General features: G+C 36.6%; 6 protein-coding genes across 6 annotated transcripts; 4 read left to right on the top strand and 2 right to left on the bottom strand.

Moving 5' to 3' along the window:
• The first annotated feature begins 1274 nt into the window (after positions 1–1274).
• LOC143448365 (DDB1- and CUL4-associated factor 8-like) lies at positions 1275–10404 on the top strand. The gene is made up of 13 exons (XM_076948075.1): positions 1275–1648; positions 2201–2511; positions 3718–3861; positions 5813–6024; positions 6110–6173; positions 6363–6571; positions 6939–7105; positions 7940–8157; positions 8351–8468; positions 8572–8695; positions 8802–8966; positions 9560–9666; positions 9751–10404. Exons 1-13 carry the CDS (start codon positions 1320–1322, stop codon positions 9860–9862), a joined length of 2280 nt encoding a protein of 759 aa, XP_076804190.1. The 5' UTR covers positions 1275–1319; the 3' UTR covers positions 9863–10404.
• Positions 10361–11783, bottom strand: LOC143448367 (N-terminal Xaa-Pro-Lys N-methyltransferase 1-like). Its single transcript, XM_076948077.1, has 3 exons — positions 11588–11783; positions 11247–11499; positions 10361–10702 (listed from the first exon to the last, which is right to left on the bottom strand). Exons 1-3 carry the CDS (start codon positions 11759–11761, stop codon positions 10443–10445), a joined length of 687 nt encoding a protein of 228 aa, XP_076804192.1. The 5' UTR covers positions 11762–11783; the 3' UTR covers positions 10361–10442.
• On the bottom strand, positions 11783–14690 carry LOC143448366 (uncharacterized). The gene has a single exon (XM_076948076.1). It carries the CDS (start codon positions 14484–14486, stop codon positions 12282–12284), a length of 2205 nt encoding a protein of 734 aa, XP_076804191.1. The 5' UTR covers positions 14487–14690; the 3' UTR covers positions 11783–12281.
• Positions 14691–16020: 1330 nt separating this feature from the next.
• LOC143448368 (large ribosomal subunit protein uL13m-like) lies at positions 16021–17953 on the top strand. Its single transcript, XM_076948078.1, has 6 exons — positions 16021–16163; positions 16769–16986; positions 17109–17169; positions 17257–17343; positions 17422–17543; positions 17757–17953. Exons 1-6 carry the CDS (start codon positions 16140–16142, stop codon positions 17779–17781), a joined length of 537 nt encoding a protein of 178 aa, XP_076804193.1. The 5' UTR covers positions 16021–16139; the 3' UTR covers positions 17782–17953.
• A 1905-nt stretch (positions 17954–19858) lies between these two features.
• LOC143448726 (uncharacterized) lies at positions 19859–24701 on the top strand. The gene is made up of 2 exons (XM_076948572.1): positions 19859–21547; positions 21981–24701. The coding sequence occupies exons 1-2, from the start codon at positions 19935–19937 to the stop codon at positions 24376–24378; spliced, it is 4011 nt and encodes a 1336-aa protein (XP_076804687.1). The 5' UTR covers positions 19859–19934; the 3' UTR covers positions 24379–24701.
• LOC143449716 (replication protein A 32 kDa subunit-like) lies at positions 24660–26701 on the top strand. Its single transcript, XM_076950028.1, has 8 exons — positions 24660–24792; positions 24867–24943; positions 25043–25242; positions 25369–25471; positions 25651–25788; positions 25926–26033; positions 26227–26321; positions 26451–26701. The coding sequence occupies exons 1-8, from the start codon at positions 24765–24767 to the stop codon at positions 26527–26529; spliced, it is 828 nt and encodes a 275-aa protein (XP_076806143.1). The 5' UTR covers positions 24660–24764; the 3' UTR covers positions 26530–26701.
• Positions 26702–27937: the final 1236 nt, after the last annotated feature.

Here is a 27937-nt window from a genome sequence, read left to right as displayed (position 1 = left end):
CAGGCTGTGACCGATGTTGTGGAGATTGGGCTTTTGAGCTGGACAGCTGTAACATTTACAAAACCTTCCGGAGCTATCCCGCTGTAGATATTACGTATGATAAGCGAAAATGTTGTAAAACGTTTGGCCCTATTACGGAGATCATTTAATCGACTATCTTTATAGTATACTGTAGCACTAATGCACTATTACATTGTTGGATTATGCTGTTATTATCCGGACTAGACCTACATATTACGGCAATTTTCGACGAGAAATCGTGCGTGCAAACACGCAAGATTTGGCGTGATGGTGTGAACTGAAGTCTCAATTTTTTGCCTCAACACTTCCCAGTCTAGTATACAAGTGCACAACCAGATGACGTCACAATTTGAGCAGCTGAGGGCTAGTATACAAAGGCATTCTTTGGTTGTGCACTTGTATACTAGACCCCAAGTGCACAACCACAGAATACCTTAGTACTATTTCATGGAATTAGGCCACAATTGGTTATTGGGGGATACAGGGGTTTATTGGAAGAAAGAATTTTGGGTGAAATGGATTTAAAAATCATTTTGCAGTAGATTTTGTTATTATTGGATTAGCTGTTGGCCATAAAGCAAGACATGTATGTTATTCTTATGGGCTTGGAATCTCTATCCTCGGACTGAGGAAGCCTACTGCACAACTTACACTCGGTGACGATTCCTCACCACTCGAGCTCGTGTTGCATAGAACGTTTTCGTGTGTTTTCCAGTAGATCCATAAATGGAAATATAAATTTTGTATTTGTTTTTCTTTATGTGATATTGCTGGAATTTGGAAATGTTTATTACAGGTTAGTGCTGAGGAGTCTTAAACTTGGGGTCATATTATTCCAAGCTCAGCGCTCTAACCACTGCGGTCCCTAGTCGACAGTTAAACTAATACTTATCTGCTTTTGTTAATAATTAATCTGACCTAAAACGATGTAAAGTCGTGGCTTAGTATATTCACATAATATAGAAAACTATTGGATAAAACAATGCTACATTTTTGAGAATGTTGCTTCAAAGTAAGGAGCTACAGTATCCTGGCAGAAGCATGCTCTCTGTGAGTGCTTTGGTTATACTGTATATATATCTATAGCCTGTATGTTTTATCACAATCAGCTAAATCACATATATATATATATATATATAATTGAAACTTTTCTCAATGTGAGGATTTAAATCCAACAGCAAATTGAACTATGTGTGGATGTAAGTTGCTTTTCAAATCTTCATATATATAAATTTTCATTCATATGTAGGCTTATTGCTTATATTCTTGTTTAAACTAAGTTTAATAGTTTTACTGAAATGGATGATGAAACACATGATGCTGATGTTGGGAAATCAGACAATGATTGTGTTGCAAAAAAATCAGCAGCTGATGACAAGGACTTGATTAATAATTCTGAATTTGTTACTTGTGGACAAGTACATGGTGAACCACAAAATGGATTGGATGTGGTAAAAATTTCATCTGACAAATCATTGAATTCTTCCGATGCTGGTAAGGTTTCGGGGAAAAGTATTGACATGATTTCTGAAAGCGAAATGCCAAGTCACCCAGGAAGGTTGTGCCACAACATTCAAGTTGATGAAAAAAAATCGAATGAAGTGTTAGGAGCAGACTTTTCTGGGAGGTTTGTTGTGCTGTTGTAGAGTTGTAAAATTTTGTATGATAATACGCCGGACTTGGCCTGGAAATGTGAGCGTGATTGAATTTAAATGTAACAATGCATTAAATTTGTGTCCTTAAACCAAATTAGTTTATAAGTCTGTAAACTAAGAGCATTGTCCCAAAAGGCAATGGTGACGTCTTACCTAGAACTGGAGTGACACCAGTTGATCGGAACTAGCTAACTCCCAATGATCTGTATGCAAGTATATTTGTACAGAGTTATAAACTTTGTATATAATGTGCTTAAAGGATCAGTTTTAGTGCAAGAACTTACTGTTTTGGCGTTTTGTCACCATTTTTGCCTAAATCAGCAATCTGGTATTACAGTTTCTTTGCGTTATAATATCACAATCGGAAATGGTGACAATCACAGGCACGTAGAGCTAACAAGCAAAGTGTTTTTTATTCAATAAAATATATACAATGACACAATTGTAGAATGCAACCTTATTGTTAATCAAAATAGAGCTTTTGCTTTGCTACAAATATGCAAGTTTTGTTTTCATCTCTCCAGCATGGCCACTGAAGACAAGCCACAAGCCCAAGCCGACCTCAATGCAATGGAGGAAGGGGACACATCCCAAGAAAAAGTTATTGCAAAGTTTCACACCGATTCCGACGTTGCTGAGGGAAATGCGATGGAAAAATGTAAAATAGACGATACAGGACCGCCTACTGTAAAATTTAAAACAATCAAACACAGAGGAAAAAGCAAAAAACGGTCAACCATGGATTCAAATGACGAAGACAGTAATAGAGACAGTGACTCAAAACCCAAAGAATCAAATACTTTCGAACCAGCAGAAGCTAAAAAACAACGAACTGGTTAGGAACTGGTTTATCTACTTTCGTTGTAGGATTGGCTTTAATTATAAATAATTAGTGTTTATCATAGCATCTTAGCCTATATTAATCAAATTTTTTGCTGGCTTCAGTATAAATTTTGGTTATCTTCAACATGTCGCTACAGTATTGCTGTACCATGTTTATGTACTGTACACTACTTATAGCATTCAATGCCAACAAGTTAACCGATAATCACAAAGTAACTAACTGAACATTAGAGGTTTTTGGGGTGCCTCCAAAATATTTACTTCGACTGGTCGTTTGGACCACTTGAACGGCTTGGATGAGTTCTTTTTAACAGGCGTGGCACTGGCAGCCCACTAGTGAGTCACTAACTATTTCAGGTGAGAACGAGCCATGCAAAAATTTTTCAGTACAAAAAGATAATGTTGTGAAGTGGGCTATTGTAAATGCAGTTTTTGAAAAAGTTTATATTTAATTGACTCGTTGGTTTTATGTGACTAGAAGTCAGTCAGTAAAATTTAGATTTACTGACTGTAAAATTTAAATCATTGTCAGTAAAATTTAGTCATCTAAATTAGTAGGCCTCAAAAAAATAAAATGTCAGTAAAAGTGAGTCATGAGTTGAAAAAGGATGGAAAGCACTGACTTAGATCATTTGTGATCTTGAACCCACTTTTAAAGCTCTCAGTTCATAGTTTTACTATTTCAGCTACAATTTCAATAATAACATAGTTGTAATTAACCATACTTAAAGATTAGAGCACCTTTACTAACAGTTTAGCCAGCTCCTATTTAATTGACACCGTTAGTAACATGAGCAAGCAAAATCAATGAAAGCTGTAGAAGATAGATAATTTGGCTTGGTTAGGTTTGGAAAAGAGTTTTGTTATTTCCCATTTAATAAATTTTGTGTTGACCTATAGATATTTTCCTCTTGGAAGTTTTGTAGTAGGCTAACACCAAGCGATTCCACCTGTTTTGAATAGGCCATTACAATTATTTGGCTGTAATTATAAACATTGGAAGACATAGGCCAAGTTATTGCTTTAAAAGTGATACCAAGTCCGTAATCCGTAAACAACCCAAATAAGTTGTCCGAGCTTACTTAACAATCCAAGTGGTCTTGCTGGTGGTCCAAGCACACTTGTATAAACCTGTATATTTTGGAAGCACCCCAGGTTTTGGCTTACTTGTTTGCTTATGATATCATAATATATTGAGGTGCTGTAATAACTGATAGCGATGATGATGATGATGAGTTTGTGGATGCAAGAGAACACACTGATGGTCCTGTCAAGCGGAAGAAAACAGCAAATAGATTAAAATGTGATGCGCCATCGCTTAATGATAGTTCGTCATCTACTGGTTTGTTGCATTTTTTTGTTATTTCTTGATTTTCTATTACTTTAACTAATTACGGTAGAATCTGCTTTTAAATTGTAACCATGAATAATAAATTGCCAGTCACCTTTTATGACCATTTAGCTATGGCCTCGATTTTTTATGTAAAATTCTTCAATTGGCATAATCTCACTGGCTGACAGTGACTTTAGATTGTATGTACAATGATCACTTTTTTCTTCCTCCCTCATATACTTCATCATTGCATTTGGCCAGTATCTTTTGGTTTCATGGGCATCACCGCTTAATCCTTATTTCATCTTTTCTGACATGTCACATTTCTGCATGTGTGCTGCAAGTTTTATGCTTGGAGGCTATGTGGTGGTTGACCAGTTTGTAGCACAGTTAGTTGTTTTCTTGCTTGTGACTGAGCTATTAATTCAGTTTTAAGTTCTTGGCATAAAACATGCAGCCGGGTTGTGATTAATGAAAGTTTTTTTTTGGTCATTTCATGGCTGGCTATGTTGACCTAGGACTGGTAATAATGACTTTGATCAAATTATTGTAACCATTCAGGTTCTATGACCAAAAGTCAAGTTCCAGAGGGGTCTTATTCAGTGGCTACTGCACTTCTGTTTGTAGTAATTTCTTTACCCATAAACTAGTAGCTTCCATTGGTGCTTAGCATTAAGCATAAAAAATTAACGTGTTCATATTTCTGGTATTGAATGAAATACTTTGTTATTGAGGTATGATTATTTAGTTGGTTTGTTGATCGTGAGACAAATAAGATTTCAATTATGATTATCTAAAAATGGTAAAGTCTCTTAAACACTGAACTAGAATCAGTGTTGTGTTTGTGTTTTTTTCTTCTTCATACATCATTCACTCGACACGTTAATCAGACATTTCATAAAGATTTTACGATGATCAATACAATGTAGGTATAATTAAACGTTAAACTGTTTCAAAAATTTCAAAATGTTGTATTGATGTGATTTGTCTATGATATATACCAGGGGTGGCCAAACTGCGGCTCTCGAGCCGCATGCAGCTCTTTGAGTCTTTGATTGTGGCTCTTTAATGAATTAGCATTGTTGAATTAGACATGCAATTTTCCCCGGTCTAGACGAGTTGTTTGATCAGATTATGAAACAATGTGTTCTATCACACGTATTAACAATGGACTCATTGTTAGCAATAATCAAATTACACTCCGAAAAGTACATTATTGTACAGAAGTGTGCAAACTTGTACACTGTAGTTAAGTAAACTGTCAGATTGAAGCTGTACTCAGGGCTGACCTAGTTTTAAGTCTTGGTTATGGTTATAATAATAATTGCAAAAAGAGTTGGTGAAGCCCAGTTGGAGACTCATAGTATCACCACGCAGCACTAATGTTAATCAATAGCTACACTTCTTTGTGAGTGAATAAATTCGTTTATTTTATTGTGTTTGTGTTGTGGCTCTTTTAAAACTGGAATATGTTATATGCGGCTCGAGCATGAAGCAGGTCTGGCCACCCCTGATATATACATTTTTTGAAAACCTATTGTTTATTTTCTTAAATTTTTACGTTAAAGATCAGTTTTATGTTGTTAGAATATTTTTTAAGAACATTTGTTTTTGGTCACATCTGACCCAGTGCTCTTGAAAGTATTTTGAATACTTACCCCTTTGTGGAATAATTGACAATTAATTGAATCGACCACCTATACAGTACATCAGCATTTCTACATGCGTTAGCAACACCTTGTGGCCACTGTGCTTTCAGTATATATGATGGATTTATACTGTGAGAACAAGTATATTTGGCATTTCTTTGACGTAATAGTGTTGTCATGCGTCCACAGCAAACTTTATCCTACTAGAATTTTTATTTGCGTGATACTCCACCTGAAGTATTCTGTACAGTTCATAAAATTCCTAACAATTACGCTGTTACATGCAATCACTATTACATAATTTTTTGCAGATGACAGCTCTATTACAAGCAGCTCTGAAAGTGACAGTTCCAGTGACGAAGAAGACGCTGAAAAGAAGAAAGCAGATGAAGAGAAGCGTCAGGAAGAGGAGGAAGAATGGCTGAAGAAAGACATTGGAAATCTTCCGCATCCAAAGTGGCGAGCCACGGTTGAAATGAGAAAAAGGGAGATATTACCATCAAGTCATTACTGGACCACGAAGGTAAACATTTCATTGTACGCTAATTGTGAAACGTAAACAAACGTATGGAATTGTTGTTTGTAACCAAGTTATTCTTTTAACCCAGGTATGTGGAGCTTATGGCATGGTGAAAAGGTTTAAGTTGGGTTATGAATTGGACAAGCACAATGGTGAGAAGAATTTTAGTCATTATTGATTCTTTTCTTGTTACTTGACTGGTAAATGATAACAGCTTCTTGGTTATCTTTAACTAACTTAAACTAAATAAACAAGACTTTTTATTGTGTAAAAATATTTCCAACTAAGTGAAAAAACAAATAAGCAAAGACTTGTGTTAAGCTGTTTTTTACAACAAACAGGTTGTGTCAATGCTCTTCACTTCAATCAATCTGGAAGTCTTCTTGCATCTGGAAGTGACGACTTGCAAATCATGCTCTGGGACTGGGCCTACCCAGAAAGAGAACCAGCCGTGATGTACGAATCGGGCCACAAAAGCAATGTTTTTCAAGCAAAGTTTCTTCCCAACTGTGGGGATGCCACGGTTGTCAGTTCCGCACGTGACGGACAGGTATTTAATAAATTAACTAACTGCCGATAATAATTAATTAATCGTGCATTTGTGAATAGTTTTTTTTTTGTAATCGTAATAATTAATTATTTATGCTTGTGTCAAAGTACCAACACTAGAAAACGTCGATTGGTGATCATCCATAAATTTTTCTATGATTTTATTGCTTTGCTAATTGCTATCTGTATTAGGGCTACAATTAGAATTAAAACAGATGAGATTGCTCCGTTAGATATCATTGTCTGGTACTACAATACTGTATTAGATATGATGCATACCAGCCACATTTTTAATTGTGTGGCTTGCAGAAGTAATCCTAATAACACTGAAGTTAATAATTCGTCTTTGTATACTTCACGTAATTAAGGTTCGTGTTGGTGATATCTCGGCAACTGGTTCTTGTCGTGGTACAAAGAAAGTAGCCCAACATCGTGGTTCAGCACATAAGTTATCTCTCGACATCGGGCAGCGTTCCTCATTTCTTTCATGCGGAGAAGATGGGGTGGTATTTGGAATTGATCTCAGACAAGACAAGTAATTTTTGTTTGTCTGTTGTACAACTTGACACCCCTGAATGTTGCCTGAATTTAGTTTTTTTTTGAAACACGTGTGGGTCATTTCATGCAGTTTCAACCAATATTTTGCAAATTTTCAGGTCATCTTTTCAGATTTTGTTAATATTATACTGAATGGTTGAGAATGTGTTAACCAGGTATATGTTGGAGTTTTTTGCTTCACTTTTAGTACACAGCTTACTTATTGTGTTCAAAAATCATGAAAACGAGCATTTTCTTCATCAGCATTTATTGGTACATGTATGGAAGTTTTAATTGACAGCAAAATCTTAAAAGTTCACTATGAGCCACGTGGCTTTTTTGAGCTTGAATGTGGGCGTCCGAAAACTTCTTGCAACTTTTGGGGGCTCCCTGGCACCACCTAGTGGCTGAAAATTGTCGAACGTTTTTGCTATCTAAAGTGAAGTTGTTTGAATATCAGACAAACAACTTTTAAGAATCTTCAAGTAATCATCATAGCCTTCATAGGTAATATAAGGCTTTAAATATGACTAAAACATCCCAAAATTGGAATTTACGAAGACTTTTGGCGATCCATAAAAATCTTATATATCATGATTACAAATTTTAAGTTTAATTTTTTGAAAGTGCATTAACTTTTTACTTTATGTCTAAGGAAGCAAGGTCATAAGGACTTACATATTTTTAACAATTTACTAAAATATTACCGAAATCTGGGATGTGACCAAATCTTCTTGGTTGAAACGGTGTGAAATGACCCATATCTGCTAATTCATATGATTTTGTGCATAACATGTCGAGTTCACCTTTATAAGTTCTTTTCCATGTACAGGCCCGACAAGCTGGTCACTGTAAAATTAAATAATCGGAAAATCCCCCTCTACTCAATCCACACCAATCCGTCACGAAGTCATGAGTTTGCTGTGAGTGGGAGGGAACCCCAAGCTCGTGTATACGACAGACGTATGCTTGTGGAAGCTGTTGATGAAAACACCGAACCATTAAAACTGTATTGTCCACATCACTTAGAAGGGATGTCTGACATCAAAGGTAACTTTCGAGGCTACAAATGATGAACTTAGTAAAATCACTTGGTTTTAACGTTTTCAGCAGCAATTCTTGCTGAAATGAAATAATGTTGTGGCGGTTAGTGTTCAGCAGTTGCAAAGCTCTTAATACTGTTTTCGGCAAGTTTTTTACAAACCTGCTCTCCCGCACGCATATTTCTGTGCTTATTTTTCAGCCAACATAACCTGCTTAGTCTACAACTGGGACGGAAGTGAATTACTGTGCAGTTACAACGATGAAGATATCTATCTATTTGATACAAATCATTCTTCAGGGGCGGAATACGTGAGAAGGTTGTTATGCTCAGTTACATCACGATTTCTTAATTTCGTATTAAAAGTAAATTTAATGCTGTAACTGACGCATTCATTTACCTTATATTATACATGTTGACAGATACAAAGGTCACAGAAACAGTGCTACTGTCAAGGGGGTTAACTTCTATGGCCCCCAGTCCCAGTTTGTAGTGTCCGGAAGCGATTGCGGAAATATCTTCTTTTGGGAAAAGTCTTCATCACGGGTATGCTCTGGTTGACCATATTTTGGTGCAAATATTTTTAAGTTCCATCGTCAGATGAAAGAAGACTATTTTTTAATGCAAAATGGGCATCTGTTGCTTTTCGTAGATTGTCGGTCTCATGGAGGGAGACAAAGGAGGAGTGGTCAATGTCCTAGAGCCACATCCAAGTCTTCCTGTCATGGCAACAAGTGGCTTAGACCATGAAGTGAAAATCTGGACTCCATCTGCTGACTCCACGACCAAAGCGAATGAAATGCCGAGATTAAAAGAGGTTTGCGTTGGTTATCTTCAACTGCACCCATGAATAGCTGACACTTATACTCAATCAAAAACAACTTTTCTTTCGATAACACACAGTAATTGGCCTTAAAAGAGGTTAGAATATATCGGGATATTCGCCAATTGATGTCATTTCCGGTGAAATATATTTTTCTTTGGTCACGTAACATTTATGTTCACTTGCTAAGCCTTATGACATAACTATTAAACTAGTTGAAGTGGGTTACTACAAAATAAATTACCTCCATGGTCACCATCTGCATTTGAGTAGTATTTAGTGGTCCATTGGAATTGCGTGAAATTCACAAACTCACTTGATAAACTTTTAATTTAAATCATAATCAACTTCGTAAGATAATATTTACAATTACACCAGTCAAAAAGAGTTACCAGACAACAGATAATATCCCAGAGAACAATGCCATGATTACTATATTTAGGGTGCCATTGTCAAGAAACAACAAACTTCATATCAATATGACTTTTTGTTCATTTCTAAAATCATATTTCCTTATGTATACATGAACCTGATAACAAGTTTGTGCTGTACGGACGGTTTGTATCATTAACGTGTGCATCTTGCAGTTCATGTTGTCAAATCGTCGAGACCGAGAGGAAGATCGTCAGAGCATGCCAGACATGATCGATGGACACATGCTCTGGTTCCTCATGAGGTCTCTGAGAAATCGGACGTGAGTTACATAATAAAACTTTCCTTGCAGTGTCTTCCGCTTACGTTTGAAATAAGCCGCTAAAGTGTGCTTGTCATTGTTAAGGAGAAGAATTCACGCCGAACTTCATGAAGAAAATTCAAGTTCCGAAGACGAATTAAACGCTTCTTCTGATTCAGGTGATGATGGACCAATTGAACGATGCACGCAATCATAAATTACGGTAACCTGGTGAAAGTAAACATACAGATTGCAGACACATGTTGCGAAAGCAGTTTTGTTTCAATTTTTCTGTGTTCCTACATTGCTCTTTTATGCAAGTCAAGCAGTTTTTTCATTGCCTGGCTTTACTTTTTACTGACCATGGTGTAACCGGTGTGTTATTAGTGAGTGCCACAGTGCTGGAAACCTGTAACTTTTTCCACAATTTTCAAGGCAACCTTAACAGCCTCATAGAAGCACAATAATGTTTTTTCATTCAAAGTGAAATCTCGGCTGAAATCTCATTAAAGCGTAGAACAGTGAAATTGGTACATACCAAACTGAGCTGTCCAAGCCCCTGTGTACATAAATTTTCAGCTTTCTCACATCTTTCTAAAACCTTTTTGTTTATAAACACTTGAAATTTTATTTATTGTTATCTTTATCCAGAATGTAAAGAAAAAATTTCTTAATTATGCTGCTTTGTTGTCTATTGTGCATTTACAACTGTGAATATGTTGTTAAATACATTTCAAGTAAATTCGTTAATACAACTGATCGTTTGCTGTAAATGAATTGAAAAAGTTACATCAAAGCTACGGCGCTAATGCCGTCATAATAACATTATAAAGTTCTGTTGGAAATCGGGTAACTTTTTCCTCCTTTAATATTCGTAGTCCAGATTCTTTGTAAATAGTTTGTAAATCTTCGCTGTTCCTCGTTACACTGCTATCTTGGGGGTCATGTTCAACATCTAAGATGGCAACGTTGTCTTTTATCACCACAATACCACCGGACCTGAGAGCTTCTTTGCATCTTTGTAGGAATTTTATCAAATGGGCGTCCGTTAAATGTCCTGTAAAATAATGTTGACGAAATTGGTTTTGGAGTTTCACACTAACCAACCAATAATTTATTTAATTCAAATACAATATTATGTATTGTTAGGCTGTGAGCAAGTGTGTTACCAAATCCTAAATATACAATAATTAGTGGTAGTTGAAGGAGGCGGTATATACCAAATACTGTAGCTAAATTTATATAAAAATGTTGCATTGTCACTATAGATTTCAAAAAACCAGGTTGGACCAATCAGAGAGCAGTATGATTGTTGTTAGCCAGGGAATTATCTTAAAAGATGACGTGTTTAACATCGAATGCAACTAGAACTGGCATAAAAATAAGTAAAAGGTGTGAATTTTCACCATCACTTTTATTCTTGACTTTAGGAAGTTAATAGTTTGAGACACACACATACTAATTCTATGAGTAAAATTAAAGAATGTCTCTTGCTGTTTTTTGTTTCTGTAATTTCCCTAAATAGCATGACTACCGGTAACATAAATTCCAGGCTTTTTAGGGGTATGCCACCACCTGAACTGAAGCATATTATTTATTACCTGTTACCCATTGAATCCATATCACATCATAAAACTCTTTTGGTAATTCAAGGCTTTGTAAACCACAACAAAAGTAGTTGCCTACACGGGATGCGTTTTGCCCTATGTAGGTTTTAGCCTCATCTAGAAAGGCTTTATTAAGTTCAACTAGATCAACAATATCAAACAATGGTAAGAGAAGATGTTTTGTCACTCTTCCAATGCCAGCGCCACAATCTAATGCTCGTCCGGTTTTTGTTTTAGCACTGGCACCCTATAACAAAATGAAGTTATACAATATAAACATGTCGGTATGCAGAAAGAAATGAAATCGGCTGTTTGCTAGCACTTAATATTCTTACTTGTATAAAAGGTTTAAGAAAAGATTTCGAAGTTCTTATGTCAACAGTTGAAATGTGGCCATATCCACCAAGCATGCCATTAACGTCGGCTGGGATAGACTTCCAATATTCATCCGCTTTTCCATAAAAATCCTTCTCGGATTGTACTTCCTTACACCGATCAATCAAGCTCATGCTTAACGTAGTGTTAAGTCATCTTAAACAAGAGCAAAAATAAATTGCAACTATGTGACATATGCACAAGTGTAGAGAATTTACAACGGAATTTTGATACCACTGTAGCAAATATCCTCACTACTACGATGTCAGACTTATCAAAAATCGGAAGTTTTAAATGAAAAAGTATCTGTTAAAAATATTCATAGAACCATGGTAGCAGTATATGTAATCAAGGCTATTTTTGCCTGAAGTACGTGAGTAGAAAGATATGTGGTCTGCATAAATTATAGGTAATGTTGTGCATTTGGTAGTCTCGATTCATTTTGAATTTGTTTTGCAAAGTATAAACAGCAGCGTATACAATACGGCAGGCATTAATAGAAGCATAGACGCTACAAAAGTATTGAAAAAGTTCTACTACTTGCATTTATACAGGAAGTGAATTTCTTTGTTATTGCAGTATGTTCCTAACAAATAGGCATATGGTAACGCAGTGTACAGCACAGTTATAGTACAGCCAAAGAAGACATTTCAGTTACAAAGACGGTCTAGAAGCTTTCCATTTTTCTAGTTCTCTAATTTCTTTAACTTCAAACACAAGCAAGATAACTAGAACTAAGTTGATAAGGAGACAAGCGACTAAAAACCAACGACAAACTCTGCTGTTTTCCACCTCTTCGACACTTCGCATAGTGACTGATGTTAAATTTGAAATTGCAGACTTTGGCGAAGAAGAATCAAAGCTTTCTGCCAGTCTGCGTTGCCGTGGTGTCTGAAGATTTTTACCTTCTTCATCATCACTTAGTTCTGGAAAGTTTTGTTCCCCAACCTGACTGATGCTGTCAAAAGCAGAAATATCTGGATCAGATTTTTGTTCCCAGCTATTTTCTAGGACATCTTGAGATGGCTCTGACCAATTACTTGTGGTTTTGCGCTGACCTACATTATGCCACTGTAATCTAGCTGGGCTGATCAATGGTCGTTTAGCTTGTGCAGTATTCAAAATACGAGTATTTCCAACAGCACTGGCAGTAGTGTTCAAAAGACGCGATGACTTCTGCCAGCTCATGGCTGGAAGAGAAGCTACAGACCTATGTCCATTCACTGTTGAAGTTGATTGATTAAACGTTGATCTTCCAATCACTGTGCTGGTCTTGTAGCTTTGGAAAGGTACGTTATGATGTGGTCGAGACATATCCATGCCAGTCAACTGATTGGCACAGTTGGTAGTTATTCTTCTAGAGGTAAAACCAGACTGTTGAGAGGATAGTGAGAGCAGGCTGGATGACCTGGAAGGAGGAGGGGTGTGCAAAGTTGATGGCAACTGGCCGCCTGGAAAAATCGAGCTTGGCTTTTTAAAACTGGTGGAAGTGGATCGATCACACTCATTCCCATCTTGTAAGTTTAGAGCAATCAAACTACCGTTCAGGTCAGGATCAGCTGTTTCTTCGTTCAAGTGATGACGCTTTGCCTTAGGAGCACCATCGTCATCATCACTAGGTAAGCTGCAATCGGAATACATGCTCACATCTAGATTAGAAGGATCAGTTTTTATAACCTTATTGTTATTACAACTCATCTTTTTGGCCATCAGTCCATATGCTGTTTTGATCACTGCTGGTGGAGATTTACAAAATGCCTTGTAGTAAAAACTGACAGCGCTAGACAGCATTAAACTAAAACTCAGCACACAATGCAATACAATTTGTATGACAGCATTTCTCACACTAACTGCTAAATCTTCATTGGATGTTGATAACACAGTCATATTTTTGTCTGCTTTGTCTAAACGTGTTGCTTCAGTAATTACATCTTTAAATGTTTTACTGATTGATACTTGTTTGCAAGGCAAAAACATAGCAATTAGGCATGCAAACCACAAAACTGTGCATAATACTTCACACTTAAATTTCTGATTGGATTGTTTCAGTCTTCTTGCGAAAACGCAGAAAATACATCCAGGAATGACAAGCATACCTTCAACATCTTTTTCATATGCAGGCTTGGCAAAACTCCACAATGACAGTGTGAAAATGTCACTTACAATTTTATTCATTTTGTGCCATGAATAGAAACAAGCTAGTGTAAAAATTACTGCCCAAATTAACCTTCCGATTGCACTGACTGTAATACGGTTAATTACTTTGAAATTCGGTGATCGTAAACTACTTTCAGATTTTGAAATGATGCTTTCCTTGTGTTTTACAGCAGTCATACTGCCACGCAAAATAGTATCTTGCATTTTGATATGATGGTCGGTGGCATTTTGGCACTTTTCACATAGGGCATAAAGTTTATCCAATTTCTTTTCAAATTCCTTTGCTTCAGCGTTAAAATTTCCTTCAATTATTGGCTCAAATTGGGAGAGCTGCCTCACCTTTAAATGTTGATTACGTGAGCACCGTTTACATAGCTTTAGTTGCTGCTCAATAAGGGCTGTGGGTTGTTTGGCCCTAAAATTTCCTGTATTCATTGTCTCATCATGCATTTGAGGGATTTTTTCATTGTAATCGCCACATTTCGTGAAACCATTATATTGTTGGCAATGACGACAAGTCCAATTATTTTTCAGCCGATACAAAACAAGACAATCTGTGTTGCAAAACCAACAATTGACCGCTGCTTTTCCATACTGCCTCTTCCATATCATGAACGTCAAATATGTCATGAAAACGATGAAGACAGAATAAAACACACTGGCAATACTAATTCCATTAACTAAGTTTATTAAGACACCCATATAGGCTAGGTAATGAAAAAAAAATCTAAAACTGTTCAAGTTTATAGCCTTTTAGGAAAAAAACTTCCGTGAAAAACTTCAAATCCAAAGAAGCACTATAGTAAATCGAAATCACGCTTCACCTCCGGCAATACAAACAACGTAGCCTGATAAAACAAACGAAACGATTAACAACTGTCTGCAACATGCCGCCTTTTCACATTTGCTACTGAGCTATCCTGAAGTCAACTTCGAGATATGACGCCACTAACAAACATGACAGGAAAGATGTCCTTTGGTGTGATAAAAAAGCTGTAAGTTTGTGATATAAACTACAGTATGTTTCGATTTATTTTGTTACCTAAAATTAAAAACCTGCGCATTGTCATTTAGCATAATAATAGATACAAGTAAAAGTAAAGAAACTTCTGCAAACTCTTGTTTGAAAGTGGCACCGCCACATCGGGTTACCATGTGATGATTTAAAAAGGGGCTTCACTGTAATTTTTGCTTTGATTTTACTAGCATCAACAGTAGAATGGTCAGCTGGTAGTGGTGGAAGTGGTTTGAGAAGGGAACATACCGTACGATATCATATCATGTATTTTTCTGTGCGTAGCGAATTTACGATGCTAACTGTGACCGTTAGTTATAGCGCAATAAATAAACAGAAAAAAGTGGCAAAGCCCAAGGCTTACATTATAAGCCTTAAAACATGCAGGACATAGGCTAGCAACTGCATATGCTATAAGATGGTATTAGGTTAGCATGGCCACCAAACCCACGAAATAGTTAAATTATTATCTATAGAGTAACCTAGAATATGGATGTTTGTTTTCGAATTCAATGCTGGTAGCACTAGCACATGAGGTGCAATAATACTGGAAGCCACAAATCATTAATAATTGCTTGTAAGGTTAATGCTAAAATTATCCATGGTCTAAAGTGTGGCACCTGCTGACAGGAGGGTCATCATCGTTTTCGCCAAACTTTTTTGTCTTCACGCCAATTTATAATAAATAAACAAAAAATTAAGGCTTAAGTACACCCCAGGCTGGAAAGCATGGCACTTTCTGCTGAGATCTTGTGGCTGCAGGTCGGCCAGAACCGAGGTGTCCAGGTGCAGAATGGTGTGCTAGGTGTATTTTTCACTGAACACTAAGCTAAGCACAAAAAAACTGTGGGTTCTCTTTTTGGCAGCAAAACAGGAAACATTCGGGTGCACCGCAAGCACAGTCTAGAAATATCTCAAGGGTGCGGTTGCCATGCTTTCCACTACAAGTGCACGCCATCATTTAAAAACTTGCACGTGCAAAATGTCTTGTCGAAATCTGCCATACTTTCCAGTTGTACTAAATATCAAGTTAGAATTTTTTTGCAAAGTTATAATATAAGCTAGGCCTATTGGCTAGACTGGTCTAGTATGCAAGTGCACAACCAGATAACGTCACAATTTGAGTAGCTGGAGCTCACCACACAAAGGCATCCTGTAGCTGTGCACTTGTATACTAAAACCGACTTGGCTATATGGATGATTTATTTCATTTAAAGATTAAAGCAATCCTCTAAACACCTAAGCTTTTGCAGCAGTAGGTGATATTCGTGGTAGTAACCAATTGTTTAAAGAAATATGATATGAAGTACCGGTACTAGTATTTGTTTGATATTATCAATATGTCATTTGGGAGGGCAAATCAGGTAAGTTGAAGTGTTATTAAAGTTTTTTAGTAAACACGTCTCCCTTGATCTATTTAAAAATGTCTTTTTTTTGTTTTTTGAACTTAAATGAACAGTCATATTAGTCCATTTCAGAGAAGAAATGTATATTTATTTGTTGGACGCTTGATCCTAGTTTCAATACTATTGCATGCATGTACATATTTTTAAACTTCTTAATTTAAATTAATAAAATTTACTGAGCATTCCATAGCCTCTGTAGTGTGGTACATGCATGCACAAGACTTATTAATATGCTTATTGAGTGCTTTTGTGTTCACGTCAATCTATAACAAAAAAAGTAACGTAAAGGTGGTAGTTTGAATGCCAAACTGTAATAACTACCTAAAGAATCAAGGCTTCACTGTATTCAATTTTGCCAAATTTGTGTCACAATCTTTTTCCAAAAACTGCCACACTTCTCAGTCTGGCTATAGCCGTTTGCGAACTTTCCAATTTGGTGTATAAGTTGTTTAACTTTACTATCTTTAATAGGTACAAACTTTTTGCAACTGGTTTGTGAACAAAAAATTGAGTTATGTAGATGAGCTAGATGCATTAATAACACTTTGTTGTATTTTTTGCAGCAATGGTGCACCTTTTCACGCTTGTGGTATTTAGTAAATGCTGACAGACAGCCTCCAGGTGGACTGGCAACTCTCATTGCAAAATACCTACAAGGAGTTCATAAGCCGATCTATCATGCATTGAGCGATGTTGGAGATCATGTTGTTGTGATAAACTCTAAATCAGTTGCATATTCTGGAAATAAATGGGAACAAAAAATGTTCCATTCGCACACTGGGTATGTTGCATAGGAAAAGATATTGTTGTTTACACACTTGTTTAAAGTTAAAATTTCATATAACGTTAAACACACCATCACCAGAATTGTGCTGTTAGCACTGAATTATCATGTTGTTACAGTCGCAAAAAGGGTCGATTACGAATGACTGCCGCCCAAGTGCATCAAATTGACCAAAGCTGGGTAAGTGTCACGACACGATCTGGGAGATCATACAAGCAGGAATTTTCTTTTGTGAATTGTGAATCACTGTTATTTGTTTAAAAATAGATCATGCGAAGAATGGTTTACCAGCAACTTCCAAACAGTGGATTACGTAGGACCCAGTTTCAGCGTCTTCATGTCTTTGAGGATGATGTAATGTTGTTTGAAAATGATTTCTGCTACACACTAGGCTTGATTACCGACTATGTGCATTGTTTGATGTTTTTGTAGAATGTTCCAAATGAATTGATGGAGAATATAAGTGGCGTCCTTACGCCTCCGCGACGAATTCCGAAAGGATTGTCTGACTACACACAAGAGGAGATTGATGCGTTTCCCAAATTATTTTCAAAGTTAGTTGAAAGTTATGCAATTATATTAGACATTTTAGTACCACATTTTTTGAGGTAAATTCTGTATTGCATGAAGTACTAAGATAAAGAATTTACAATGATAATGTCGCACGGTAAATGTTCTTGGAAGGTGGCTAATTAATTGTGTGTAAGAATTACTTTTACCAGTAAGTATTTTATTGCATATGATAAGCCTTATGCTTTGTATTGCAGGGATAATTTCTTTTTGAAAAGATGATGATATGAAAATTGACACTGAAAATATGCAGTTCATTTGTGGACACTGGGATACCTTGTTTGTTTTTTATCCACCATGAAACTTTTGTTTTGAACTTTGCCAATTTTAATGTAAGCTCAAGTTGCTGTGTTTGGTGCCGTATTGCTCAATACAAGAAATTCCTTGTAATGTCCACCTAGTTTGTTTTTGGCATGTGGTTATATCAAAATATACTTTTACTTAGGTACAGTATTATTCTACCTTAAGCTAAATTAACCCAGTTTTAGTTTCGGGAGTTTTTGCTCAATTTAACTTGTAACTCATATTCTACATAAAAGATAAAGCCCACCAAGCTTTATAGCGGTTCACTAATAAATAAATTGTTGGTGTAATTGTAGACTCTTGGTCACATTTAAGTGTTTTGTCAGATCCTGCTTACAGAAGGAAGTGTTAAAAATACCCAGGGATTTAAATAGGTATGCGTAACTTGATTTAAAGGTCTGACCAAAGTCCAAAGAGATTTGTTATCACTTGTGTGTTAAATTATTATCTTTGGTCTGACCATATCGTTGGTCTGACACAGCAGCGCTCAATCATGATCATCGTTCAATAATTTTTTGTTATTGGCTGTGAGAAGCGAAAAATATGGTACTAATCTCGTTGTAGACTAGTCAAACAAGAAACACCCTCACAAACAATCAATGAACTGTCACTGAAGTTTTAAAACGTGTAGGAAGTAAATATAAACGATCCTATGCCGTTGGAAGAGTAGCACCGCCATCAAACCCAATATTTGAAAGAGTATGTTTTTACAATGAAGATAATTTAAACTAATAAAAAACTAGCTGGTACAATACTAAATTTCTGCTGCTTGAGAAAATAATAAAATAAATATTTTGTGGCCACATCAAAATTTTGGCGGCACCTCACTTAAAATTGGCGCGAGTGCCACATCGATGGATACCATTTGCCATCACACGTGTCTGCCAGTGATTGTTGGAAATGGTAAGATGGTGCTTGTTGGGTATGTTTCGGGTGCAAGTAACGAAAGAACATAAGAATAAATCTTTCTGCTTTTTCGATGGTGCCTATAAACTTGTTTTTATCAGTCTTTTAGTCTGCAGTGTAAAAATAGATAGGCTGTATACCGATACCCATATGCAGATACTATAAGCCTAGGCTAGTTTTTCTAAGAAACTTAGTTTAGCTTATTAGCCTAGATAAAGTTTTAAGAAATTGTTTATTTGGTCTGTGCGGAAAAAATTTTCTCACAAAAATTGTAGGCTTATACACAATATACGGGTCTAGTGCAGAAGTGCATAACCAAATAACGTCATAATTTGGGTAGCAGAGGTCTCACAAATGCATCACGCGTTGTACACTTTTGCACTAGACCCATATACTATATATCCTTGCTTATATACCTTCTGACCCCTACAGGAAATTTTGCTTTCAGTGTGCCAATGATTATAATGCATAAATTTGCGCCACGCCAATACAATACTTACAATATCGGCTAGAATTTATGAAAAATCAGTAATTCTGCACCAAATTTCATACAAAACTTTACAGTAGGTTATTTTAAAAAACGATTATTTCTTTGTGTAAAGTATATTAACTGTAATATAATTAAAATAGCGTTTTACTAATGTGCGTGGACTTCACATTCATGCGATTTACTGAGCTAGACATATTGTGCTCTTAGCACGTGTTCACCACACGGCAACTGCATGCGTGAGATTCATCAACGTGCACTTCGAATTTTTTTTATCTTTTCACCGATTTATGATAGTCAAATAAAGAAAAGCTGATTGTTTGAATGCCAATTCATAATATATAAGCAAAGAAATAAGGCTTCTGAGCACCCCATCATGCCAAAATCTGCACCTTGGCATGCACGACTTCTTGTCGCAAACCACCCTACTTTCCAGCCGAGGCTTGGTCTACATAACTAAAGTTGTGCAGGCAGACGAGCTTTTTTCTTAACAAAATGCGTGTATAACCGTTATTTTTTGACCTTGTGTGGGGTTTCTCCCCAAAATAGTAAAGTTACCCATCTGAACATTATTACATAATATGGTAATACTTTTACTAATAAAGTTTTAAAGCCGTTACAGTTACTTTTACAGTTTAAGAATTTAAGAAACTTTAGCTAAGTAAAATAAAAGAAAAATATGGCGAAGATTAAGAAGAAAAAGACCACGATAAGCAAATCTGCTGCCAGCACTAATCCTGATCGAATGAAGGAAGTTGGCAAAGGTGGCCATAACATGAGATCTCAGTCAACTATAAAGCGTCTGAACATGTATCGAAGTGGAAAAGCAGTCCGAAACAGAAAAGGTAAAATTGTACAGGCTGCTGCTTTCCAGTCTGAGCTTGCCCCAGGAACTCGAGCAAGAGTTGAACCCAACCGGAGATGGTTCGGCAACACCAGGGTGATATCGCAGTCAAGTCTGCAGAAATTTCAAGAAGCTGTCACTGACACGGTCAAAGATTCATATCAAGTTGTTCTTAATCCAAGCAAACTTCCAATGTCGCTTGTAAAGGAATCATCAAAAACTTCGAGGATGCACATTTTAGATACTGAAAGCTTCGGTTCTACTTTCGGCAAGAAAGCAACTCGTAAGAAACCAAATATTGTCGTATCTGATCTCCAAGAGATGACACAAAAGATTTCACAAGCAAGTGATGACTATGATGAGGAAAAAGACAACGATTTGGTTAGGGATTGGGATGGGACTTACAGCATTGCTTTGGAAAAATATTTCAATGCAGGTCAATCACGTCGCATATGGAATGAACTGTACAAAGTATTGGACTGTTCAGATGTTGTAATACAAGTTTTGGATGTGAGAAATCCTTTAGGAACCCGTTGCCCACGGGTCGAGAAATTTCTTGCCAAAGAAAAACCGCATAAACATCTTATCTTCTTGCTTAATAAAGTTGACCTTGTTCCGACTTGGCTAACAAAAGCATGGGTGGCTACTTTGTCGAAAGAAAAACCCACCGTTGCATTTCATGCGTCCATAAAAAACCCTTTTGGAAAAGGTGCAGTTATAAACTTGCTACGGCAGTTTGGAAAGCTTCACTCAGAAAAGAAGAACATAAGCTGTGGCTTTATAGGCTATCCTAATGTGGGCAAAAGTTCTGTAATCAATACACTACAGAAGAAGAAAGTGTGCAAAGTAGCCCCGCTTGCAGGAGAGACAAAGGTCTGGCAATACATTACCTTGATGAAGCACATATTTTTAGTCGATTGTCCTGGCATCGTCCACCAATCGGGTGATAGTGAAACAGATTTGATATTGAAGGGAGTAGTTCGTGTGGAGTATGTTCAGGAACCTGATCATCACATAGCCGAAGTTCTACGTCGCGTCAAAAAAGAACATTTGGCCCGACAGTACCAGATTTCGGATTGGGAAAGTACCGAGGATTTCTTAAGCAAGATAGCTGTACGAAGTGGAAAACTGCTGAAGGGCGGCCTACCTGACATAAAAGCTGTGTCAAAAATAGTCTTAAATGATTGGCAAAGAGGGAAACTACCATACTTTGTAAAACCTCCCGGTTACATCGAGCTTCCTTCCAAAGGAGATGAGAACACTGCTGCTGAAGTAGAAGTTATTACTGCAGATGATAATGCTGAAGTGGAAGTTATTACTGCAGATGATAATGCTGAAGTAGAAGTTATTACTGCAGATGATAATGCTGAAGATGAGATTGACTCTATTAAAAAATTTCCTGAAAATCCTGATTACAGCCAAGATGGTGTAAATGAAAATGTGGATTAGAAGAAACTAATTTTAAAGAATTTTAGTTTTTCATTGCTTTTTTTTAATTTGGGCAATATTTTCATTATGCTTAGATTAACTTCGGCTGATTTTTTTTTATTTAAGCTCTTAAGTGAAATTCTCAGTTGTTTCATTTGGGAAAGCTTTCTATGTACAATATTACAATACAATATTTCTATGTACAATATTGCTCGTTATTAATATGTTGCACATCTTAAAATTTCTGGTGAACTTACGCAACAGACTTAAAAAATTTCTTTGAACATGTGTTAGGAGAAGTGTTTTGGGGTGATGGTTTCGTTCAATTTGAAATTTGTTTGAGCATAAAGATTTGTAATATATATTATAATACAGATTATATTTTATCTGTGAAAACTCTTGTCCTACCTTAATCCTTTACATTTTGCTGTCAATCGTGATCATGTCATAATGTCAATGTATTTTACAGATCACTAAAATTAGAATTATTAATTATATATATATAATGGCTACCAAAGATGAGAAAATGGATTTCTTGAAATGGAAAAACAACAAGAGAAGAAAACAAACTCAGTCAAAAGTAAGTCGGCCAATTGTGAAGAAATCCTGGCAAATTGAAGCTGAAAAAATTGAAAATTTGGAAACACTTTACACGGATTTTGATAGCTCAAAGGCCGATGTTTTTGAAGACTTTCCGTTATCGACGAAAACTAAAGCAGCTTTGAGGAAACATGGATTTACAAAGCCAACTGCAATTCAAAAAGCATCAATTTTACCAGCTCTGAAAGGAAAAGATGTACTGGGAGCAGCAAAAACCGGCTCAGGCAAGACTCTCGCCTTTTTAATTCCTATTCTAGAATGTCTCTATCGTCATCGATGGAACTCTTTGGATGGGCCAGGAGCATTAATCATCTCTCCGACTCGAGAATTGGCTCTTCAGATCTTTGAAGTTTTGTGTAAAGTTGGTTGCAAGCATGACTTTTCTGCTGGTTTGGTTATTGGAGGAAAAGATTTAAAGGAGGAAGCTGAAAGAGTTTGTAGGACCAATGTCGTTGTTTGCACCCCTGGTCGTTTGCTACAACATTTAGACACCACGTCCTATTTCAAATTGGAAAATTTGAAAATTCTAGTACTTGATGAAGCAGATAGAATTTTAGATTTGGGGTTTTCCACTACTATCAATGCGATTCTAGAAAATTTACCAAGTGAAAGGCAAACGCTATTGTTTTCCGCCACACAAACAAAATCTGTAAAGAACTTGGCAAGGTTAAGTCTTTGTTATCCAGTGTACATATCTGTTCATGCTGAATCACGGCACAGTACGCCGAGTGGACTAAAACAAAGATATGTCACATGTCAGGTATCGGACAAAATAAACATGCTGTACTCTTTTATTCGTAATCATGTTAAAACGAAAACTCTTGTGTTTGTGAGCAGTTGTAAACAGGTGCAATATCTTTTTGCTGTGCTTTGTAGACTTCGGCCCGGTGTACCAATCATGCATTTGCACGGCCGAATGAATCAGCCTCGCCGGATGGCCGTATATCAGGAATTCTGTAGGAAAAAGTTTGCTCTTCTAGTTGCAACCGACATTGCAGCAAGGGGCTTGGATTTTCCAGCAGTTGACTGGGTTGTGCAGATGGATTGCCCAGAAGATGTGGATACCTACATTCACAGGGTCGGGAGAACTGCACGATTTCATGGAAGCGGAAATGCTCTTTTGATGCTTCTTCCATCTGAAAAAGATGCTATGATTCAACAGCTTACTTCTAAGAAAGTTCCTGTATTGAAATCAGAAATAAATATCGATAAACTGACCAAAGTTGATGGAAGATTGCAGTCATATTGTGCAGAAGACCAAGAGTTGAAGGAAAAGGCAAAGAGATGTTTTGTTGCTTATATCAAATCTGTGCATTTGATGAAAAATAAAGCAATTTTTGTCGTAAAAGATCTTCCACTAAATGATTATGCTACCTCACTTGGCCTAGCCTTTCCTCCCAGGGTGCGTTTTCTTCAAAGGTCCATGGCTAAATCCAAAACAGCATCAACTGATGCAAAGAGATCTATTGATGATAAACCTGAAACAGTAAAAGACTCGACTAAATCAGAAAAAGCAGCTGACACTTTCGATATAAGTGATGACGAAGGCAATGATTTATTTTCTGTAAAGAGAGACACAACCAACATTACAGATGATGAGGAGGAGCAAGAGGAGGATCTTAATCTTCCTGATGCAAAAGATGAAAACAAGAAAAGGTCCAAAGCAAAAGAGGCGAAGCGACTTCTTCGGAAAGGAGTAAAGATAAATCAGAAGATCACATTTGACGAAGAAGGTGGGGTAGACGAAAGCTGGCCTCCGGTAGAGGGTGCAGCTCTAAATGAAGTGGAGAGTGAAGTGGAAGAAAAAGATGCCGGCGGCATTGACATCAACAAGGCTAAGGTGGAAATGCAACAAAGAGATGTTAAAGATCGTGAAAAACACAGGAAGAAGATTGCAGCGAAGCATAAAGAAGTGAGACTGAAAGCGAAGGAAGAAAGAAGGAAAGCGCAGAGACAAAAAGAACAAAACAAGTATCGTGATAATGAAGATGATCACAGTGAACAATCTTATTCCTCTGGACCTGACAATGATCCAGAGGTTGATGGAAATAACAAGATGCAGCCAATTGAAGTAGTTGGATCTAGTAGTGTTGAGGATAATGACTCTTCTTCGCCAAAGAAAAAGAGGAGGAAAATTGAACCTGAAGATTTTATCAAGTCAAACGATGATTGCTTAGCAAATTTAAACACGGGCATGACCTTACAGGAGGAAGAAAATCTTGTTTTACATCTGCTCAGGAAGAAGCAATAGATGCATGACTGGATGAAGAACATGGTTTTACTTGTTTAATTTTATTTAAAGTTGTTTGGTGGAATTGTGAGCTATAACTATTATATTGTTACACGCATGCTTGAAAATTGCTCATTTGGAATATAATAGCTCATGCTTCAGCAACACTTCATCGCACAACAACACGCACATCGCTATTAGCTGACTGTTTAAGATTGTTGAATTATTGTGGAATGTGTTCCGTTGTCTTAAATCATGCATTCATGGAATAATTTCATGCTCATCAACAAACATTAAAACATTGCTCAGTTAACTAAATGCAAACTACTGACTATTTCTTATAGGCTACATGAAAAGATTTAGGATTATATTTAAATGTAACTGCTTGTGAGTGTGGAAAAGACACCATGTTTCAGAATTCTGGTGGAATGCAAGGTATTAATGATTGTAATGATAACTTTTATGGAAATTATTTCAAGTAAGTTTGCATTTACTCTGTTTACTCATAGATTTTGGGGGAGATTTTGGAGGTGGAGGATTTCAAGTTGGAGGTTTTGGATCTCCGGCTGTTGGTGATCGCCAAAAGGTCAGAAGGGTTTAAAAAGAGTTATAAAGAGTCATATTATACCTACCTGAAACTTTCGTTATTATTGTGCTTACCAGCGGTAACTATATTTTCATGCAGAAAATTCGTTCACAAAACATTGTGCCAGTCACAGCCCAAAATGTCAGTGAAATGATTCCTGATGACTCAGCATTTCGCTTGGGTGATAATGACGTCAGTCATGTCACCATGGTTGGTACTGTCATTCACTCGGAAAAGAGTCAGACTTGCACAACATACAAAATTGATGACACAACAGGAACAGTTATTGTAAAACACTGGTATGCCTTTGGTCATGTATTGGTTTAATTTTTTCATACCTGCCAATAGACTTATTGCTTTATGCTCAAATTAAAATTTTTGTTTTTGTCTGGAGTTATATCTTTAGTGTGGGGTACTGATTTCAGGAATTCCCTTGATTCTGAAGATGATGGGATGGAAGGAGAGGAGAGCCCTGTTTACGAGCAGGGGTCAACAGTTCGTGTCTTTGCCCAAGTCAGAAGTTTTCAGGTGATATATTTGTTGCTCAAACCTTACGTTTTATAAATATACTATAATAACTATATATGTAAATAACTTCTTATAGTTATAAATGTATGAACAGCTAGTTTTGTGCTACTGTAAATGCCAATTGCTGTGCTTTGGGTTTTGTGAACTGCAAAACAGGAATTTAATTTTTTGATTTTCAGAAAATCGTCACCCTAAATGCATTGCACATACGACCAGTTGAAGATTTAAATGAAGTCACAGTCCATATGCTTGAGTGCATAAAATTCAACATGGTCTCCAAGGCTAAGAAGAATCAAAAGCCAAGTTTTCCAAATCAGGTAAGTGTTGTCGCAGATAACAAAACAAGATTGCAAATCAGATGCTATTGGCACTTTTACGGTTTATGAACTTGTCTGCCTTTCCCTTGGATTTACAATCTCAGAAGGTCGGAAAGTAATCTTTTGTATGTTTTCAGAGCAGCAATGCTGGATTTAGCCAGTTCAGCAGTGGAGGAGGTTTTGCTGGCAACCAGATGAACCAACCGAGCGCAATGAACATGGGAATGAACGCCGTACAAACTCAGGTATAATCTCACCTTCACTGATAACATTGATGTCAAAAATGTGGAAAGATGTTTTGCAGTAGCTCAGTTTTAAGCCATTCTTTGAAATACTTTGTGTGTATACAATATACATTGACAAAGTTTATCATTCCCTGTGTGTCCTGTCATTGCCTGCATCTATGCTGCATTTCATCCATGTTTGCTTTCTCCACAGGTGTGGCAGCTGATTGAAGGGAGCACTGATCCTGGAGGAATGAGCATCACCGAGATCAGATCGACTCTCAAAGGCTTGAATCTTAATCGAATAAAGTACGATCAAAAGCTTTTCAAACATCAATTTCTACGTCTTGTTAATTTTCTTTTAACTTTTAAATGTGAATCGAACCTTCAACTAGTATATTGGTAGTCAATAGCTAAGCACCGTGTGCTTCTGTATAGAGAGGCGCTTGACTTCTTAAGCAATGAAGGCCACATTTATTCCACCGTGGACGATGAGCACTTCAAGTCGACCAGTTAATACTGCTACAGACCGGTTTGAACCGGTAATAACGACAACATTTAGCAATATCACTGCCAAGTATAGGAGTTTATAAGTTCCTTGGTGACATTTCTGTTTTGTGCATTGTTTTATATTTCAGTTATTTGTTGTGTTGTTTCACAGAGCACCACATAAACTTGATTTCTTGCTACTTTCGATTGATTCCTGACGAAATGTTTTAAGCTGTTGAGTTACTCATTTTACGTCAATGTTTGTGTTTTTGTAAAAATACCTCAAGCTTTACAAATATTCACAACCCAATTATGCTATAATCAAGCGTATAGGTCGCCACAATAGGTGTAGTACATATGAACAAGTGCCCCTCATAACAGGGTATTACCAAAGTATCATCTCAAGTTTTCACATTCACTTCGTTTGGGGTGTAACGTGGAAGCCAAAATATGTACATTGCTACTATATACGCAGCAAAAGGAAAGGTTTATTACTTTGTTTATTTTGAGTTTTCATTTCTATTTCCAGATCAAGGAAAACATATCCATGTTAAATCCAAGTGATCAAGGACGTTTGTGCTTGAATATTAAACAAAAATGTTAGTAAAAACGTTTCAGATTCTATGCCACTTCGAATGCAAACATATCAAAAACCAAGGTTACCAGCTTACTATACTACATCCTAGTAAAAATGATGCTATTTTGTATATGTTGAATGTGGGCTACAATGTATAGTATGGAGCAGTGTTATAATGACTCGAATCATCGAGTCACAAATCGTAAATGACTCCAGTCAAGGTCCAAATAACTCGGGTCATGTTAGGACGACATTAAAAAGGATATTTTTTAAAAAGATTACAACTCCCTGTAAAAAGTATCAACCAGACTAAATTGTAGACATGCATGATGTTATAGCTGTGCTGTAACGTTTTTGATGACTCGAGTCAAAAGCCCTAAATGAATCGACTTATGTATAGCTGTCCAGCTTTACTATGACACGTATCCGTGCGGTAGAGTAACATACTTTTCAAGTGCTTGTACATTTAGAGTGTTACGTATTTAGAAGTGTTTTTGTTGACAATATTTCTGTAATGTGAAGTGTTGTTAGGTTGTTAGTCTTTACAAAGAGATATTTTTGGAAACATCACATGTGACATTTAACTGTGGCCTACTCTGATTGGCTATCGTTATAGCACAAGGTTATTGAAAAAAGGAAAAAGTTTTAATTTAATTCTCTTTGTAAAATGTCTCTTCTGAAAATCTCGGTTTATGATAGGTCTCTCTGAAAAGTGTGTTTGTGGAAATGGTACATGATAATTTCTTCTGACGCAATTACTTCACATTTTTGGAATATTAGAATTTGAACTTTAAATCGCCATAGCATAACGTGACCTCAAAATAGTTTACGTTAAAGGCATTAACTTGACTTCACTCGA

The sequence above is a fragment of the Clavelina lepadiformis genome, chromosome 3 (genome assembly GCF_947623445.1).
Source record: "Clavelina lepadiformis chromosome 3, kaClaLepa1.1, whole genome shotgun sequence".
In the NCBI taxonomy this organism is placed as follows: Eukaryota; Metazoa; Chordata; class Ascidiacea; order Aplousobranchia; family Clavelinidae; genus Clavelina; species Clavelina lepadiformis.
Note: the sequence above shows the minus strand (reverse complement) of the source record. Positions and strands in the feature narration are given on the sequence as shown.

Bases quoted from the DNA above. Each gene is read 5' to 3' on its own strand.
- LOC143448365 (XM_076948075.1), top strand. From the start codon at position 1,320: ATGGATGATGAAACACATGATGCTGATGTTGGGAAATCAGACAATGAT. The intron at 8,696-8,801 runs GTATGCTCTGGT...TGCTTTTCGTAG, and splicing joins GGGAAAAGTCTTCATCACGG to ATTGTCGGTCTCATGGAGGG. The intron at 8,967-9,559 runs GTTTGCGTTGGT...TGCATCTTGCAG, and splicing joins AAATGCCGAGATTAAAAGAG to TTCATGTTGTCAAATCGTCG.
- LOC143448367 (XM_076948077.1), bottom strand. From the start codon at position 11,761: ATGAGCTTGATTGATCGGTGTAAGGAAGTACAATCCGAGAAGGATTTT. The intron at 11,500-11,587 runs GTAAGAATATTA...ATTTTGTTATAG, and splicing joins TTCTTAAACCTTTTATACAA to GGTGCCAGTGCTAAAACAAA. The intron at 10,703-11,246 runs GTAATAAATAAT...ATTATTTTACAG, and splicing joins ATGGATTCAATGGGTAACAG to GACATTTAACGGACGCCCAT.
- LOC143448366 (XM_076948076.1), bottom strand. From the start codon at position 14,486: ATGGGTGTCTTAATAAACTTAGTTAATGGAATTAGTATTGCCAGTGTG.
- LOC143448368 (XM_076948078.1), top strand. From the start codon at position 16,140: ATGTCATTTGGGAGGGCAAATCAG. The intron at 16,164-16,768 runs GTAAGTTGAAGT...TATTTTTTGCAG, and splicing joins CATTTGGGAGGGCAAATCAG to CAATGGTGCACCTTTTCACG. The intron at 17,170-17,256 runs GTAAGTGTCACG...GTTTAAAAATAG, and splicing joins ATCAAATTGACCAAAGCTGG to ATCATGCGAAGAATGGTTTA.
- LOC143448726 (XM_076948572.1), top strand. From the start codon at position 19,935: ATGGCGAAGATTAAGAAGAAAAAGACCACGATAAGCAAATCTGCTGCC. The intron at 21,548-21,980 runs GAAGAAACTAAT...CATGTCATAATG, and splicing joins GTAAATGAAAATGTGGATTA to TCAATGTATTTTACAGATCA.
- LOC143449716 (XM_076950028.1), top strand. From the start codon at position 24,765: ATGTTTCAGAATTCTGGTGGAATGCAAG. The intron at 25,472-25,650 runs GTGATATATTTG...TTTGATTTTCAG, and splicing joins CCCAAGTCAGAAGTTTTCAG to AAAATCGTCACCCTAAATGC. The intron at 26,034-26,226 runs GTATAATCTCAC...CTTTCTCCACAG, and splicing joins TGAACGCCGTACAAACTCAG to GTGTGGCAGCTGATTGAAGG.